This window comes from Lepisma saccharinum, chromosome 1, assembly GCF_977018435.1.
Source record: "Lepisma saccharinum chromosome 1, izLepSacc3.1, whole genome shotgun sequence".
Lineage (NCBI taxonomy): Eukaryota > Metazoa > Arthropoda > Insecta > Zygentoma > Lepismatidae > Lepisma > Lepisma saccharinum.
Window position 1 is genome coordinate 186795648 of NC_139229.1, and position 18658 is coordinate 186814305.

The 18658-nt window shown below is 37.2% G+C and overlaps 1 protein-coding gene across 10 annotated transcripts in view; it reads right to left on the bottom strand.

The window, feature by feature from the left end:
* sd (TEA domain transcription factor 1 homolog scalloped) overlaps positions 1-18658 on the bottom strand; it is a 209988-nt gene that overhangs the window by 38428 nt on the left and 152902 nt on the right. For 4 of the 10 annotated variants that reach the window (XM_083144523.1, XM_083144531.1, XM_083144558.1 and 1 more), the window contains 2 exons: positions 3045-3175; positions 791-835 (listed from right to left, as the gene is read on the bottom strand). In XM_083144523.1, the coding sequence (XP_083000649.1) occupies positions 791-835; positions 3045-3175 (176 nt within the window). The remainder of the gene's footprint in view (positions 1-790; positions 836-3044; positions 3176-18658) is intronic. The other 6 variants (XM_083144566.1, XM_083144514.1, XM_083144583.1 and 3 more) reach the window with 3 other exon arrangements.

The window sequence follows — 18658 nt, forward strand, 5'->3', positions numbered from 1 at the left end:
AAATTCATTTTCATTTTTTAAGCTGATGAAGGCTCAAAGTTGTCTTTGTTTTGGTTCCCTTATTTTAAATTACGCAACCTGATTGATAAAGAAAATTAATTACAAATAAAAATATGTGGAGGTTGCTAGCCAGTAGAAGGTTTGTAGAATAACACATATGCAAAAATACTTTAAGTTGCTATTAACATATCAACCGACACCTACACAAAAATTTTACACAAGCGAGTGTTCAGTGCTTAGTGAAATTTTATGCCAAATCTTTAGAACAAATTATACTAGATGTGCTGAAAACGTTTATTTGTGCCAAAAAAAATTGAAGAAGTAGCACAACAGAGTTAATTATGGTAAATTAGTCACTAACTATTCCCTTTGTACCAGCTTAAAGAATGATGCAAGGTTCCCTTAAACAAATAAAATGTGAGGTCAGCATGTTTGTGCTTATTGAAATCTATAGTGGCTTGCATGTGTATGTATGATAGGACTTTAAATCCCAAATAGTTTTAACCTGCCAAGGAATATTTATAAAGCACAAATTATCTATACAGATAGTACAGAAAAAATCTAATTAATTAAATCATGCATATTTATTAAATTTTTAACTTCATATTCAAAAAGCTCAACCCATATTTTGCCCATGTTTTCTTCTCTTTTATGTATTTAAAAAGTGCACTGTGTCTCCACTCTAGGTGTACTGTGCATGCTCAAAAGGTGCATGGTACTTGCCATTGTTTTTACTAGTGTCACTAAAACTAACAGAATATTTAATGACAAAATTTAAAAATCAATGTACCTGTGGATTTGCATTTGGGACGGCCAAATCCATATCACCTGAAATCTGAGACCCATAATACTTTGAGTACGGACAATTGTTATAAACAGGTATTTTTCAAAATCCATCCTACTACAATAAATTTCAAGTGTGTATACCAAATATTTGTCTACACATATACAAAATATTAACTATCATTTAAAACATGAAACTGTTTTGTTAAATATTGTACATCAGTTTCTTATAGTTAGTTATGTGCACTGAGATTGAAGATTGATACATGGTTAATTTATTAAATTTAAATTTTATTTATTTATATATATATATATATATATATATATATATATATATATTTATTGGAGTTAAGAAATCAATAAAATTCTATGATGATATCATACTCTACATATTGATATTTTTAGAGTTACAACATTACATACGTATATTAATATCTTATTTCAGATTCATATCCAAAAGCAAAACTTGCAGCATCCATTATGTGCTTCTTGTGAGAATAATAGATGCTGGGAAGTTTTGATTTTAGAAAACCTAGATCAACAAGTAACAGTACATTTTATTTGTTTATATAGAGTTCACAATTCAATCCATTAGATACTGGACAGAAACAATCAAATTTCAGCAACTTTGCAATTCTCTTATGAATGTGATGTCTGGGGTTTCATATTACATACAAGTTATTACAACACCTAAAAACACAAAAATCAGTTACACTTTATGTCTTTACACTATGTATGTGATTGAGCCAATTTATTGCAAATAAGTTTACTGTGAATTCTATTACTAAAGAGCATGCTTTTCTATCAAAAACTGGATTTCAACTTTGCTCAGTAGGAGCTAACTAACTATTCCCTTCTCAACATGCTTGCATCTTTTGGGAGAGGGCAAAGACACTTTTGCTGTAAACATTATCATTCCATTTTAATTGGCAATCTGGAGGAGGAGAATGGAATATTAGTTTTCATATAAATCACATATCATCATTTATCTGACCAAAAGGCATAACATCAAGATGCATTGCCTACATATTTTATTTGAATTAGTATCCTGCCACAATCAGTGTCACATTATAACATAATGCAATTTAGGTATGTAAAACCTAAATTTTCTCATTTGTAGTGCTTCCATAATATGAAGACCAGTCGTTAAAAACTGTATTTGACACTTTCAGCTATTTGTCAGACAATGCAATGATATTGTGTCACTAGACAGAATCTGTGTCATAAAGTGTCTGCCATACAGAAAATTTGGGTATTTTTTTTAATAGTTATAAATTCTGTGTACATCAATCTGGCCTGTAAGACAAAAAGCCAAAAGATATTACACACGACCAGTTTACTGAGATAATTGGCAAACAGTTGAAAGACAGGTTTCAAATGCCAACCCCCGGGAGTGCCAAGAACACTTCCAGAAATACATTTGATGATTTGCCTCCCAGACAATGGAACCTGGGAGCAAATACAATGGCAATGGAATCACAATTAGAATAGGCCTATATATTTCTCCACAATTTGATGTACTTATTTAATAATTGTACATAATGCAATCCTTGCAGTACATATTTTGAATTTGTATTTAAAAATAAGTGGTGTTTTGCAAATGATTTGGGATGAGAGAATGAGAGTATACAGTTGTAGGCACATAACAAGCAGCCTAAAATGTTTGTACATTATCAAACACAAAAAAAGTGCACCCTCTCTTCAAATTTCAATTAACTTAAGAATAACATACTTACCAAATTGTTTGTACTATATGTTTTAAAACGACCTTGTGCAGTTTTAAATAATAACTAAGGATCTCTATAAGTTTGTAAAAATACATTTAACGCAGAACATATTTAAGTTATATTTTTTAAAAAGAGGACAATCATTTTTTAATTCTAAATCCTCATTTCACTATATCATTTTTCTACAGAAATCTGAAAAGTTTCTCAGGTAGAAAATTTATGTTATAATATAGTTTATGCTTAAACAAACAAACATGATACAAAGAACGTTACTTCTCTTAGAACCCAAGTAATTGGTAATTGCAAGTGCACGAGGAGATTTTATACACATGTACATTATGGAATATTTACACCATTTATAAATTACGTATTGTATTATATTAATCACACAAGCATGTTGCTCGGGACGTCTCTATTATATTGGAGAGATGATTGTCATGCATAAGGTTCAACATTTAAGCACGGAATTTAGGAAGGCTCTACTGCTGCTAAAAGTAGGGCAAGGCAGATGACAAAAATGGAGAGATTACTCACTACCTTCAATTTTGCCTGGATTTCTCGCAGTTTTCTTCGAGCAAGAACCTGGATATGTGAGCTGACCTGTTTCCTCGTTCGTGTTTTACCAGTTCGCAGTTTTATGTACCGAGCAATAAGTTCATTTCGACCTGCAAGAAGAAATATATGACATAGGTTAAAATGTAATTTTACAGTCAATGTAGATGCACTGCTTATGGTTAATCAAATAGATTAGATTAACGCATTATTTCTTGTATTCATGTGTATAAGGTGGGTATACATAAGCAGTATCAATTTCATTCTTTTTAATCATTATTTTCAGTGGCATAGAGCTGTGTCAACTATCCCTGTATCTCATGTAAACAAAGCATAAATATCTACATAATAGCAAAAAAGATCATCCAATGATAAGATAATTTAGTCATGTTTAGAAGAAATTTCTGGGTGACCCTGAGATTAGTATATGAGAGTACTTAAAAAAAAAAACTTTACCTTGACTGAGAATAATTCCCTGCAATACTTGCAATTTATTGATCTTCCTTAGGGGCATTCCAGCATTACGTGTGTGATATTTTACACACAAAACTTAACGTTCTAGAGGTGAGGTACCGTTTCCTTTAAGGTGCACATTTATTTGAATTCTGTCAAAATCCATGGGGTATTCATAAAAGAGAAAGGGTGGGTACTAGTTATAAATTTCCCCTCACATAAGTCAATTATTAAGTGAGATAGTGTGTGTTAAAAATAATGTTAATAAATGTGCTTCAAGTCACATCCTTATATGAATAATGAAAATGTTCAATCTTCAAGTTTTTACTAATCAGAGCAAAGTTTAGACATCTCCTTCTTGTTCGGATCTTTGCCCTCCCACTCAATGGAGGAAACTCAATACCTCTTGGCCTCTGTATTGATGAATCCAGTGACATCGTTAAAGCAGGAAATATTTAGCATTGAAAGACATACAAAAGCAACATAAAATTATCGAAATAGAAAAGAAAGTCATAAAGGACAACCTTTCATTTATTATCCCTTGATTATTACTATTATTTGGGCTGACTTTAGGAATACAATGAATTGTGCAAGTCCAATAGTAACTAATGGTTTCAACATAATGTAAATATTTTTGTCTCCTTCCCTCAATCATTCGAGACAAATAATGGTAAGATACACATAACAAGTCACACATGAAAACGATTTCCACTTTCTTGTGGGTTAATGCATGTATCCCTTTATTTTTTTTAGGAATTTAGACATGGACATCCTGAAGGAAGGGAAAATGAATGTTAGCTTCAAATTATATATTTCACATAAAATTTCATTTCAGTCACAGTAATTTATTTACTTATTATAAGGTCATTGCAGGAACATAACTTCAAACTGAAGGAGTGTTTTTTTTTTTTAGGGGCCACCACTATTAGGGGTTAAAGTAAGTCTCGCTTGCCTCCCACTGGAACAAAATACCTTGATTGCCCCTCCCGGGACAAAATCATGAGGACGTCTATGAATATGGAATTTACACATTAGAAATACGCAATTTTTAACGGTTCTTGAAATAAAAATCCACGTTCTGCAAATTAACACATCAAGCGCCATGAAAACAGTGACGTGCACTGAGGAGTAGCTAGTCTAGCAGAGATAGATCAATCAATCTCACGTCTCCAATTATTTTCAAATCACAATATTTATTGCCTTGAAGCCTCAGTTCATATTCAACACTTCTCTCCACGAGCTTCTCGTCCCTCGATGTGATCAGCTGGCAAGACTGGATACCCTAGCTGGCTCTTCTTCTGCCTTACCAGATCCAGGTATAGACAACCGCCCGAAGCGAAAGGGAAGATTTCTGCCTGTACTTCCCTTGCCCCCTCGCCCCGCTTCAATGGTTGAAAGCCCGTGGTTTCAGGTCCTCCAGTCTATCTGCTATAGGACAGATAGGGGATTGGTTTCCCTTTGATTCCTTTGTAAATCCCCTAAAGAACTCAGGAAAAAAATTTCTGCAGTACTTACGTTCTCTGTATTTACACAACCTTTTAAACATTGTACAATATGTATGTATAATATAGGATGTAGTTTTATGTGTATATGAATGGAAACGTACTTGTATTATGTGCAGACAAAAATGTTATGGTTTCTTTTCTCTTTTTTTCAAATATGGAATATATAATGATTAAATAACAAATATCTTGCTCTCGTTTTAGTAGTGTTTTATTTAAATATACTAATAATTTGGCCTCCAATAAAAAATGGGTAAGCTAAACAGTCATAAATACGGATGTATTAATTTGGGCAAGAAAACGCGCGTTCTAATTTGTTTGGTTTATTTTACTTCACCTTTCTGCCACATTTGGTTATCGCGAAAATGAGGATGAGTGATGATATAATGAAATTGATGAAGGGACCTCACAAAGAACAATTTAGGCTTGGATTCAAACCCGTGACAACCGCGCATTCTTGTTCCTGTGTGTTGTACTCTGCAGTGAATAATGAAATAATTTGGAATGAAAAATGTATCCCAGAACTCAAAAAGCCAAATGAATATCAGTGAAGAAAATAGAAAAAAGTGTGTTTTGTTACCTGTTTATCTCCTCTAATATATTGAATTTTTGCCACCTCCCATCGCATTTTCTAGCTGTATAGATTTAATCGCGATAAGTAGCTAATGAGCTTATGGAAGTCACGAGGGACAATCATAAACAGAGAACTCTGGACACTGGACTCTGATTTCACAGTGCCCTGCAGATGCACTGGGAGGAAATTATTTGTATTTTCCCCCTTTCTTTAGCGTTGCTTTTCCATCACTTTACCTAAATTCTGCCATGGCGATGAACGTTGATTAAATTAAACGGATGAAGAGTGGTTAGAAAGGAACACTCATGCACAGGCCAGGGTTCGAGCCCGGTTCCTTTAGTAACGAGATCGTGAGATGGAGAAATTAGGGAAATCAAGGAATGCAAATTTTTCAGAAAAACGTTAATCACATACAAATATGGTGTTTCAAAAATCCAATTGAAATTTACGTCCCACTGAGTAAATACGCAGTTTGCTTTACCGATAGCCACCTATCCGAATAGTTAGAGCTTTCCACTCATCTTTGTTGTCGACCGACCTTCGTAGAGGAGTGCAAGTGGCCCCAGATCGGTACCCGATGGAGGCCCATAGTGGTTCGGATCCCACTTTAAACTGTAGGTCCAGTCCCGATTAGCTTTTACGAACATAAAGTGGACTTAAACACCAAATCAACCAGCTACGGGGGAGTGGTTATCACTGCATGCTATGACACCAGGAGTTCCGGGTTCGAACCCCGACCTCGGCATGGGTGTTATTTGTGTTTGTCTCTTCATTAATTGTATTGTATCATCTTCGCGATTAACCAAATGTGTCAGCGACGCTAAGTAGCATAAATCAAATCATTGATGGATTGTTTCATTTGGTTTGTTTTACTTCGCTTTTCCTACACTTTTGGCTAATCGTCAAGATAATACGATAAAATTGATGAAGGGACAAACACAAATAACACCCATGCCCAGGGCGGGGTTCGAACCCGGGATCTCTGGTTTAATGGTCAAATCAACATGTTTTGGATTTTCGAAAGTGGGTGGGATTAACATGCTTCTTTTCAGTAGTCCTTCCTCATTTTGCAATCCTTTCCTTTCTTTGACGTTCTATTTTTGGGAATACTAGGCCCTAAAGGGGGGAGGGGGTATTATGACCCACACCAACCTCCGTTGGACAAGCCACTGATTGCTACCCCAAGTGTCGACATCACCGCACGTCACTGCATGAAAACACAAACTAATATTTTTTTTTCGCCTTATTTGCGAAGAACCTTCCATTACTACTTGTAAAAGACTTACGATTATTTTCATTGTAAAACAAAAATAATACCTAATAGAAAGAGGAGATGTTGGGCATAGCTGTTTGGACATTGATCATTACTTTGAGGATAGTCGTAATCTTATTGTGCACTGAGCCAGTTCGTAACGTTTGATTTCGCTTTCATCCCGTACATAAAGCTCTCTTGAGCCAAGTGATTATTAATTTCGAAATAGGGAAAAGAGAGAGGGGGGAGATAACACCCCCCTAAACAAAGAGGGGTGGGGGAGAGGGCACGAGGGAGAGAGAAGTCGTTGTTGGAGGGAGGGAGAACTGTGTGGCTGGTTCCAAGTAATACGGCTGTTGAGAAGCGGTCGGGCGGAAAACTCGCCTCCAACTTCTGCAACTCAGCGGAAATATCGAATTAACGTCCTCTCTCGCTCCGCCAGACGCAGTAAACACTGCCTCGATGAAACATGTCGTTCCGGCATGCAGAATTCCAACCTTCCTTCAACTGTCTCGCATTTCTCTTAGGCGATGCTCCCGAGAAATAATAGAGAATCAAGCTCACTGCCTAGTTACAAGGACAATAACATTTGGAGAGTGGAGCTGCTTGCGTTTGAATGCAGGGTCTTGCAAAAGCCAAAAGAAAAAAATCATTGGGGTCTGGTTGAACTTTACCTATTAGCTTACGCAAAGCTTTAATCATGTATTCATATTTATTAAAGTTGTACAGTTCCTGATGGGATCCAAATCACTGAAATAAGCCCGTATTCGCATTTTACTCTGCGTCGCTTCTCTGCTGCTTCGAGCTAAATCGCGGCGATGAGAATGAATGAATGATGAATCGGTGAAATTGAAGAGGGGACACTCACACAAAGGAACAACAATGCCCAGGCCGGGATTCGAATCTGGAACCTTAAATGGTGAGATAGTAAGTCGACAACGCTTGGCCATCGAGGCGGCAAACTGTGAAGCAAACCAGGGAACTGTTATAGTTCGATTATAGGCATACTATATACACCATTGCAGATAACATAAATCAAGTAACTTATAACGAAAAATATTCTTTAAATATTTTTTGACTGTTTTGTTACGTTGGAATAATTGTAAGAGCCCAACTCGTTTTCCGCCAGTGCCGTAATTTTCAGTTTCTGGCAGTAAATTTCCAATTATGTCGAAAATTGTAAAGGTAGTCAACTACAACAAGCTACATTCGAACAATGTATATAAATATAAATATTCTGCATAGCAGAGCTCAAAATCAAATCCTCACTACGAGGTCTAATGGTGAAAAAAGATGTAATTCAAACATTGCAACGTGATACCGGTTGTACTGAATCGAAGCTAATACCTCGTGGATGATTTTCGTTTCCATTTTCATACTGCATAGGCGTCCTCGTTCTCCGTTCTGTGTCTGGGTAAATTGTCACTATTCCTATGACCCAACATAAAAAATGGAATGCTTAATTTTACTATTCTTCTATTTGTTAAAAATATATCGTCCACACATCACCGAAATATTAAAATATGTATTCTTTCTTACCAGAATGTTTTTACCTTGTAACACGATAAGAAGTTGTGCTTTGCGGAGTGTTGTAATGGTGAGAGAAGTACAACACATGAAAATACATTTCCTTCAAGAGATTCAACCCCGAGATCTTTGGTTTTATCATTGCTTTCCTTGAATTTAAAACTAAACTTCTAGACGTGATTCCTTTCAACATATTGTAATTTATTAGAAAATATTCTGGTTTGTTGAAATCAATCCCTAAGATTAAGCAAGCTGATGGCAAAGATAAAAAATCCACTTTCTGATTGATTGATTGATTTGGTTTATTTCTGCCACTTTTGGCTAATCGCAACGATGAGGATGAGTGATGATACGAAGGGACACTCACAAAGAACGCCCATGTCCAGGCTGGGATTCGAACCAGGGACTCCTGGCGTCGTAAACCGCTGTGCTAACCACTCCGTCACGGAGGTCGGAAATTCAACTTTTTGAATAAACAAACTTAAGATGTTGACAAGTCAGTGTGCAGCACAATCAAGGCTTGTTGCTACGCGCTCTTGAAATAGATCTGTCTCGTAGCACGCGAGTGAGAGAGGAAGGGGGGGAGAGAAGGAGCAAAAAGAGGGAAGACCGGGCTACAAAGGGGGTGGAGCCAAGAGCTCCGCCTACTATTTGTGTTGGCACACGCCCTTGGTCAACCTGCAACCCTCCCATCCCGCTCTCAGGCTAGACAGCATGATGGTATAAGCAAACACGTCTGCGACTTGGGTTCAATCAAATATGTAAAAAAAAGACGGAATCAGGTCACTTGGTTAAGGACGATATATGCATTAATTTCAAAGAACTCTTAATATCCTTTCAGATTACTTGACCTTCTTGAGAGTTATTAGTAGGGAAGGGATTTTAAGGTGCAGCACCTTTCCAAAAATATAGCTGTTTCGTACCGATCGTTTGAGATATATATTTTAGGACATGAAATCAAGTAAAATGAACACACTTTGTTGCACCTTTTGGCCATCGCATCGACTCCCATCCCAGCTGTTCCCTGACTTTCGAGACCAGAGGAAATTTATTAATATTTGATTTAATTTTTGTACTTAAACTTTAAAAAAGAAGAAGGTAAGCTAATATACTAATAGGCTAGATAAGCATTTAACTTTGATTAAAAGCCCAAATATAATGTAATAAGTACAAATAAGTACAAATTACATTTTGCTTGATTCTGCAACATAAAACACACGCATGTGTTTTTTGACATGCCTTTCAGCCCATCTGAGCCGTATTATGATTAGTGCAACAACGCGCCGTAAACGTAGCTCCAGCTCGTTGCTTTTGAAATCCACTTGCATAATTACGGTATTAAGATCCGCTCTCTGAAAGTAACTTGCATGTAAATTTGATGCTTTACTGGCCCATATCATTCGTCCCTTCCATTATTAACCAAACCGCCTCAACAAGTCATACATTTTTATGTCAATCAGTTACGCTGGTCGCCCGCCCGTTCTTTTTCGTGGCGATGATTATGAACACATGATATGTATTATTAATTACTATTTCGTAAGAAAGCGAAGTTTAAACGGTCTCTTGGTTGTTTGGTTGGGTGGAAGAATTCTGACGTATTAAGGGAAATAGCAACGGCTATAATACATTTCACGGAAGACAGTACACTAAACAGTGTGCCCACAGAGTATATGTTAAAAATATGAAATTGGTATAGGATACTTTGATCAGACTCTTTGCAATATATTAAGTGATTGTCAAAAATTTTATTAACATTGTATGTGTACAGGCAGTCTACTCATGTGAAGATTACGTTGAATAGAAAATAAACACAAACGGCTACTGCTACTCCTCACAATCTCATTTATTGGAAGGCAATTAGTGGACACGTTTTATTACATTATGGAAACTATCGGACAAGAACTGCTATCAAATCGTTCTCCTAAACTTATTAATAAACACTGCGTGAAATCATGGTTAGAAGTTTATTTCCAGAGTGGATACAGGATTCTAAAAAATCGAAGTATTTCTCCAGAACTAAATATGATTTTCCATGGCATTTAACATTTTTAAAATCTTCTTCAGCGCCAACTGCATATACATAGCTTTCATGCCATCCACAAAAAAAAATGCCACTATATTATCTCTATCGGTAGGTGACGACGAGAATATACAAAGAAAAAGACTAGATAAATCCGTGCCTTCAGTTTGATATTAACTCGAAAACCCTGGCTCCGCGGAGTGATACCAAAACTAATCCGCCAACAAGGCCGGCTGTGCACTATTTGTAATAATGATTCTAATTGAAAGAGCAATTGTTTTCCCTAGTTTAGAAAGCATTCGGCAACACTCCACACATTGTGAAGTTGCGGGATGCATAAAAGTCAAGGATGAGAGAAGAAAAACCACGACGACGAACAATTACTTCAATTCACAGACGAACACGTATCGTGTGTTTTTTTATTCAACCCTTGCAAATTTGTCAGCAGTTCGATTAATTGCCTTACTAAAAAGAAACGAAAGATGCGAAGAAACAGTTAATAAATTATAATAAATCTGGTTTAACGAATATTAAACACTGAACTTTGCGGTCACAGCAGTGAAGTCTGTGTTGTTTTCTACTCTTGAAGATAACACTCTGTTTGGAAGCAATTTACAGCAGTTGACACCAAATGTTTACTAACAAAGAGTACTTTATTCCTATCCTATATAATCCTCAACGAAGACAAACTCGACGCATCTGTATCCTTACAAGTTTTATGAAGTGAAGACCACACCCTATGCTCTTATCAGCTCCCACGCTGTTTTACCTTCTAAGTTAAGCACATGCGTTGACTCACCGATAGGTTATCAACAAGTGGGTAATCGCTTATGTAAACAACTGTTTAACACGCATTCCCATCACTGGTGCGGGAAAATGGATAATCGAACAACAGTGAACTGAAATTTCGAATACAACGGGGTTAACAGGGCAGCAATTTCAGTTTATACCGGAACATGATACTCAGAGGTGAGTTTACTAATCTGAAGTGTAATTCGAACCGGCAGATAGCCAATGTGATTGGGTGCTTGTTCATCTCGAACTAATAAATCAATTAATCGAGACAACGACAGCTACATACATATAAAATGCCATCACCCTAAGAGAAAAGTTAGTTAATCTGCTACTGGTTACGTATTTTTACCACGAGCTGAACAGCAGATGGATTGGATTGTTGAATTGAGTTGGTTTTTAGTCAACTTTGTGCCCAGTAAGGCTAATTGGGACTGGACCTATAATTTAAACTAGGATCCGAACCACTATGTGCTTCCACCGGGAATCAAACCCGGGACCACTTGATTACAAGGCGACAACGCTACCATTGCGCCATCGGGGAGGGTTAAAAAAGATGGAAACAAGGGGAACATGAATAGTCAGAATATTCTCTCTCACACACACAAATATGGGCATCTTGTATTGCTTGTAACACACAATTAAAATAAATTAACTTCCATGATCTCACAGTAACATCATTGTTACTCATCTTCTAAAAAGCAGTGTTTCTTCTGTAATGTTTTATAGATAGTTTTTTTAATGATAAATCAGACATGTCAACACATCAATCGCCACGGGTATTAAAAGTATAAATCAAGCGAGCAAAATTTAATCTCAAATTACATCCGCCGACTTCAATTTTATGATGTTTCATTGCGTAATCTTATTTTTAAGTCAAAACATCAACAACTTACTTCCCCCCCTTGTGCTTCATGTGACAAATTTTCTTTCCAAAACAACTGCAAATTGATAATAAAACGTCTTCCAGTACTAATCTCCTTCCATTGCTGAAATTAAACAAGTTCCCTTCAAATTTGTCATAGAAACTTTCTCCAAAAGCAATTTTTTAATTCTATTTTTTCATATTAGACAATGAAGTGAATCAAAATTCTATACAAAACCATAGTTCAAATAGGTCATGGCCTGTTTAAAAAACTGAAATATTCACGGGAAAATTAAACTTGCAGGCTCATTGAAATGTGCGATGAAGGCACACAGGGGGTGGAGGTGGGGTCCCACACATTCACGATCTCTGCCATTGTCGAGGTGATGGTGATCAACGGCACGCTCCGGCCGCCTAAATCCTCAAGTTTGCTCCCAGGTAGGCCGAGTGATCTCCAAAGCCGCTTTGTGCAGGGTTATTCTTGGAAAAAAATTCACCTGACGTCACCCATGCCTCACGGAATTAAACCTGGGCCTCCTGTGTGACAGTCAGATGTTCTACTCCCTGGATACCCGCGAATAAATCTTTATTTCATCTCTCTGCGAGTATATGTGTGTTGGGGCGGGGGGTCGAAGCATTCTTTCCATCATGGAATATCAGCAGCTTTGACCATTTTCTCGTGCTAATAACTAATATACTATTATGCAGAATGAATTCGAGCGTGAGCTGAGTAATGCGACCGTGAAGACTAAAAAATCAAAACAAGAATGTACCAGATCTTGAAAATAATACACGAGTGAGAAGCTGCTGTTAGTAAGGAAACACTGCCGCCGCCAACGCCTCCGTTTCCTTGTCAACGAACAACAATTTTCCTCGGATAATCTGTGGAGAAGGAAGAGCGTACAACAAAGACCAATTTATTTGCTTCCAAGGCTGTGTTTTTTTGTTCCATTACAACTGAAGTGAGATCTCCTTTATGTCAAGTTCCAATTACAGGTCTTAAACGCCAACGTCACAAGATCAAGTAATATCAAATATCAAGTTAAATCAAAGTATTGCCTTATAAACCGATCTACACTACACAAAATAAGAAAATCGAAATATGAAAATATTGAAGAAGAAACGAAATAAAAAAAGGAAAGCGAAGAAGTAGACCATGAACGAAGAAATGAAATTAACATAGACACAAGAAGTGGAAAAATTAAGCAGAGAAAAGATAGAGAAAACAGGCGGTATGAGTCAATGCAAAAAAGTAGATAAAGCTGGGCAAAAAAAAAAAGGTTTTTACAGTAACTAATGAAACAAAGGTTGTGCAGAGGAAAAGAGCGGTGGATGAATTTTAAAAAGTGCTCTTAGTAGCTTTACAAGATAACTGAGTCAGGAGGCTCTCAGAACGTCCTAATCTGTTGTGGTAAAGAGTGAGGTGATTTTTCTTTAAATATCACACACCGCGCTCGCAAAACAGAGTTCCGATATTCGAGGTGAAATGGACAGAGACTACTTCGAATTACAAAAAAACTGACTGAACTGAATAGCCTAGAGAAAATCGGAAAAGGCGAAAGAAAAAACAATATAACAAAAATGGGATACGCAGTATTATTATGAATATTGAACTTGCATTGCTCAATAGCAACAATGATGTTAGGAAAACATAGTTAAACAATATTAAACTTACACTTTAAAGAAATGATCAAGTGTCTTCAGGGCTTTGCATAGTTTCCGCTCACATATCCACTTAACAGAAGAAAGCTCGGACGCCCTCCCCCCACACACACACTCAGAATATACGGAATATCGGATTACCGAGACGCTACTGTGTGTGTATTACACACACACACGCACACACACACACACACTTCGTGCTTTCCCTATTTCAGAATTTGCATATGTTCTTTCATCTTCTCTCTGGATTGTTGGTTATGCCCATACATTAGTAAAAATGCCTTTTCCGGCACTGTGCGTCCATGGAAGAACAAGTCAGGATCATGTACTAAAACAGCCTTCTCTCCGTGTATATCAAAGGACAGGGTACCAACGTACAAAGTGTCCGAAAAGATAAATCCGACATGCGAGCAGTATGGAAACATAGGAAAAAGCTATGCGAAAAAACGGTAAGCGTTAAGCACTTTTGTAATAGAAGTTGGCTCGACGAACACACTTGTGAACATGAGTAACGCGGACCAGTGGACGTGCAACAAAGAAATTCTTCATCTTACACATCGCATCTACATCGTGGCTGGGACGGATGTACCCTCAACGGGCAACGCGTATGGGGGGGAAAAGCTCTTGTAACCAGATACAGGACTGATTTCAAACGTACACTTCGCGTTCAATGATTCCTTGCTTGGGACGTCGGACTCTTGAAAATTGATACCCTCGCGAGAACATCCTCAATGTTAGCATACACCTCGCATATATCGTAAAAATAAGGTATTCAAAAGAGAAGCAATGGACTCTTTTTTGAAGTCACTAAAAACCGTGGCATCCTTTTCAAGAACAAATCGAGGGACTTTCTTTGGGTAACGTGATAGTGTATGTATATGGCCACATACTGCGTTTGAACACAGAAAAAAACGGACAGGGCGATTGACGCGATAAAACTTACGAAGAACCTGTCTTTGAAATTAGCGATCCAATTTGTCGTGCGTCGTAAAAGGTTAATTTAACGGCCAATTTACTAAACGATTTCTATCCCCCTCCTCTCACTCCCGTCCGTTTCTTGTATTTCCCGTCGATCGTTGTGCGCAACGAGAACTGGATGTGTAACTTTTTCTTTCCTGCCGGTGCGTAGTAATTATGACGTGAACGCAATGTGACTTCTAAAAGACGGCCATGTTTTTTTTCTTCCATTTTCCTTTTTCCCAGTGACAGCATAGACCACTTGCGAACGCACGGCCCGGTTGTTCCATATACGAACAGGCAAAGAAGTTGCGGAGCGTACTACCTTAGGGCTTGCAATTATTTTTATCTATTTTTACAGGTTTTCGGTGATTACTTATCACCTAAACGGGTTCCTTAGTCATATAGTGCAGTCACGTTTTGTAGCACGCTTGTTTGTTTATATCAATGATGGACTTGATGTAGGGGAGATACGGGTTTAGGACTACAGGAAATAAAACTAACAGTAGTAGTAGTAGTAGTATAAATAATGGACGTTGTACAAAAAGAAATAATAGAGAAAATGATAGGCCAAGAATGGCTAACGACAGGCACAAATTTCATCAGAAAATCACATTATCAACCCCCCCCCCCCACTTTAAAGTGTAAAAACCAAACTATAATTAGCTACAATTTTTCTTGACTTCTTGCTCAAAATGACAAGAATACGTTAACCAAACAAAACTTGGCTAATTACTGGATAATGGATCTATATGGTCGTTGCCCAGAGATAACGGCACTGATTGGATATTATGTCTATGTGTGTGTGCGGATATTATTCTAGGTAACGGAGTTAGAAGCCGATGTGTCTATCAGCAACTGAAATCAATTTTACGCGTTGCAAATGTATGTAATGCCAATTTCTTGTAAAGAAAATTCCGAAGAAAAAATGATGCCACTCTCGCCGATACGTACGGAGGGAAAGGGGGGGGGGGGTAGGTATATACAATAGCCCCTTCTATTTCAAACTGAATCAGTCTAATTTGACCATGTTTCAATTGATTCGCCTTTCTCTCTCCACATCACTGATTCAACATGTTTATACCAATTTATAATGTTGGTATTAAATTTTATTATATACAATCCAACTCATAATCGACATTATTTGAATACTCTACTGATACTAAAAACGTATCTAATAGCTACTATATATTTGTCAAACCTTCACTAAACCTGCTAAGTTTGTAAACATAGCTTATTATTCTGCCAATATGTTCAGTGAACGTTAACATAGGGCCAGAACATGTTCCTAGATCTTTTATAGTTTCAACTTTAAGATTTCGTCCATGACTTTGTTTCGATCTATGAAGTAAGTTTTGTTTAGTGATGAAGATCCACTTCTTTAAGTTAACGAAATATAACATGAGCTCCACGTATTAAATATGTGTTCTGTTAAAAGCAACTCAATATTAGTTTCTAAAATACTTTTGGAAAGATTTGTGTGGTAGACACCCAAGCATTTATAAGAATTCATTACTCATCTATGCAACATAGATGAGGGCCTTTACTAGGCCCTTGAGGGCTTTCAGATCGCAGGAAAGTTTGGTGAATATGTGACCCTTATATGCAACATGTTTTCTGTCGTTAGGAACGTCAATGATTAGCACATCAACTTTCCGAATGTGATTAATTCCCTCGGTCTAAGTCAGTCAGCCAACTTTTAAGACCGTGCTCGACCTGTGGCCCTCGACTAGCTAAGTCGTTTGCGAAAATTCCTTTCCTTTCGAGGGATCACTAGGAAGTTTCAAATTCTGGGGAATCTGTTTAGAATTCCTTCTAAAGCATTCGATTGAATCTTCGTGTGGTTTCCTTTGGATCTTGTCTAGATATTTGTGACAGAAAATAGGCTTATGGTGCCACGAAACAATTACACATATCTAAGCAATCGTGAAAAGAAACCCTATCTAGATTAACTTACTGAGGAACGAATTTAAGCTTGCCTTAAACTAAACTTAACCTAAGGCTGAGCCGATGTTAATATCGGCCGATACCAGTGTCATCGATATCTGAAAGCATCGGTTGGATTTTATTAACCGGTACCGCCCAATACTTTTCCGATGTTTTGATCGTTCGCGGTGTTCACAAAAATGCCGCGCGACACTTTCACGGAGCTTAATTATCCTGGAATTTAGGCAAAATCAGAAGTTTCCATTGATTTTGTACCAACATTAAAGGTATTTTTATATTCTGATGTAATTGTTAAATACTTTAAAGCAAAACTGGCAAATTTATGATTATAATTGGGTAAAACTTTCAATTGTTACAATTTTCAGGTATCGGTATCTGTGACATATCCGTTAAGGCTCGGCTGGACCTTTGGCATGCAAATGGGCGAATTTTTTCAAATTTTCCTCTCCATTCGAAAAACTTCTTGGATATTTCAAAATATGAAACATTACATCAGCTTATAATTCCTTCTAGAGCATTGACGTGAAATTTCGTGTTGTTTAGATATTATCAATAGTTTTGTGATTACATAAGTCTATTAAACTATTGATAATATCTAGACAACAATGAAAGAAAACTACATGAAAATTCACGTCAATGCTCTAGAAGGAATTCTAAGCTGATGTAATGTTTCATATTTTGAAATATCCAAGAAGTTTTTCGAATGGAGAGGAAACTTTGAAAAAATTCGCCCATTCACATGTCAAAGGTCCAGCCGAGCCTTAAGAGTATCGGTGCATCCCTAAGTTAAACACATTTATCATAATTTGGAATATCATAGCGGTTTTCGAATGGAGAGAAAATTTCGACAATGACTTTGCTGAAGTAAAACAATGGTGCATGCTACGTTAGTTTCAGAGATGTATTATTGTGCCGATCGGAATAGTTGCCAAGAGAGTGGTGCCACGCTGTCAACTCCCCTGATTGGTACCCTGAAAACGCAACGCGGCACATTTATTGGTAGCTGGAAACAGTGCAAGATTGGAAAGAGAGCGGGACTGATGCGTTAAACCAGGCGACAAATCTCGCCAAATCCAATCGCACGGAACAACTGACGAGCGAATTTATACAAAACGCTCCCACATGCAAATGGCATCACAATCAAAACGATTCTCGTGATGCGAATCTTTTTTTTTTCCCTCCAGGAAAGAATACGCTTCCCGTGCATTCGGGAAAAAACCTTCTTTCGGATTCACGGTATGGTCCACCTGTGGTGGCGGCCGTCTATGAGTTGCTGCATCTTTCCCCTACTAACCCACGCGCCCTAGGCAGTGTTGCAACATCCACAAAAATACCCTCCAACGGGTGAAATATTTTACTCTTCCGTGTGTATATTTCCGTTTCATCGTGTTGGTATCGTAACATAGGGAACATATTGTGCAGTGGCGTGCCCAGGATTTTCGAAAGGGAGGTGTTACGTACACTATTTCTTGTAGTCATCCCTCATTTTGCCATCTTTTCCTACATTTGACTTTCTTTTTTTAAGAATACTAGGCTAAAGGGGGTTATAACCCCCACCAACCCCCCCTTGGGCACGCCACTGATATTGTGGCCATATGTTACAAACGATACAACATCAAACGAAATTTAGTCGTTGACGCTATCCAGTGAAGTTCAATAATGTATCATCGAGATATGCCGTCGAGATGGAATATCAGTGACAGTGACGTGCTCCCAAAATGGCAAATGCATACTTGCGACTTATTCATATTACAATTTTCACTCACATTTTCTCGTGCCTTAAATTACTATTTCTTCACGGTTTGCTGTCATTTTGCTTTTCTATTGTCACGTGTTTTTAGCGTTGATGAAATTGGCACTTTAATATTTCAATTCAATTAGGTCTTTATTAAAGGACAAGATGCAGGCTGACAATTAAAAAAAACATGTGTGGAAGTATGGCTTATCTACTAAAACTATGCCATATAAATATTCAAATTATAGTTTTCATTCTGTATAAGTTTTGGAAAATGATAGTACAATGTCGTTGCTGTAAAAACGTAACT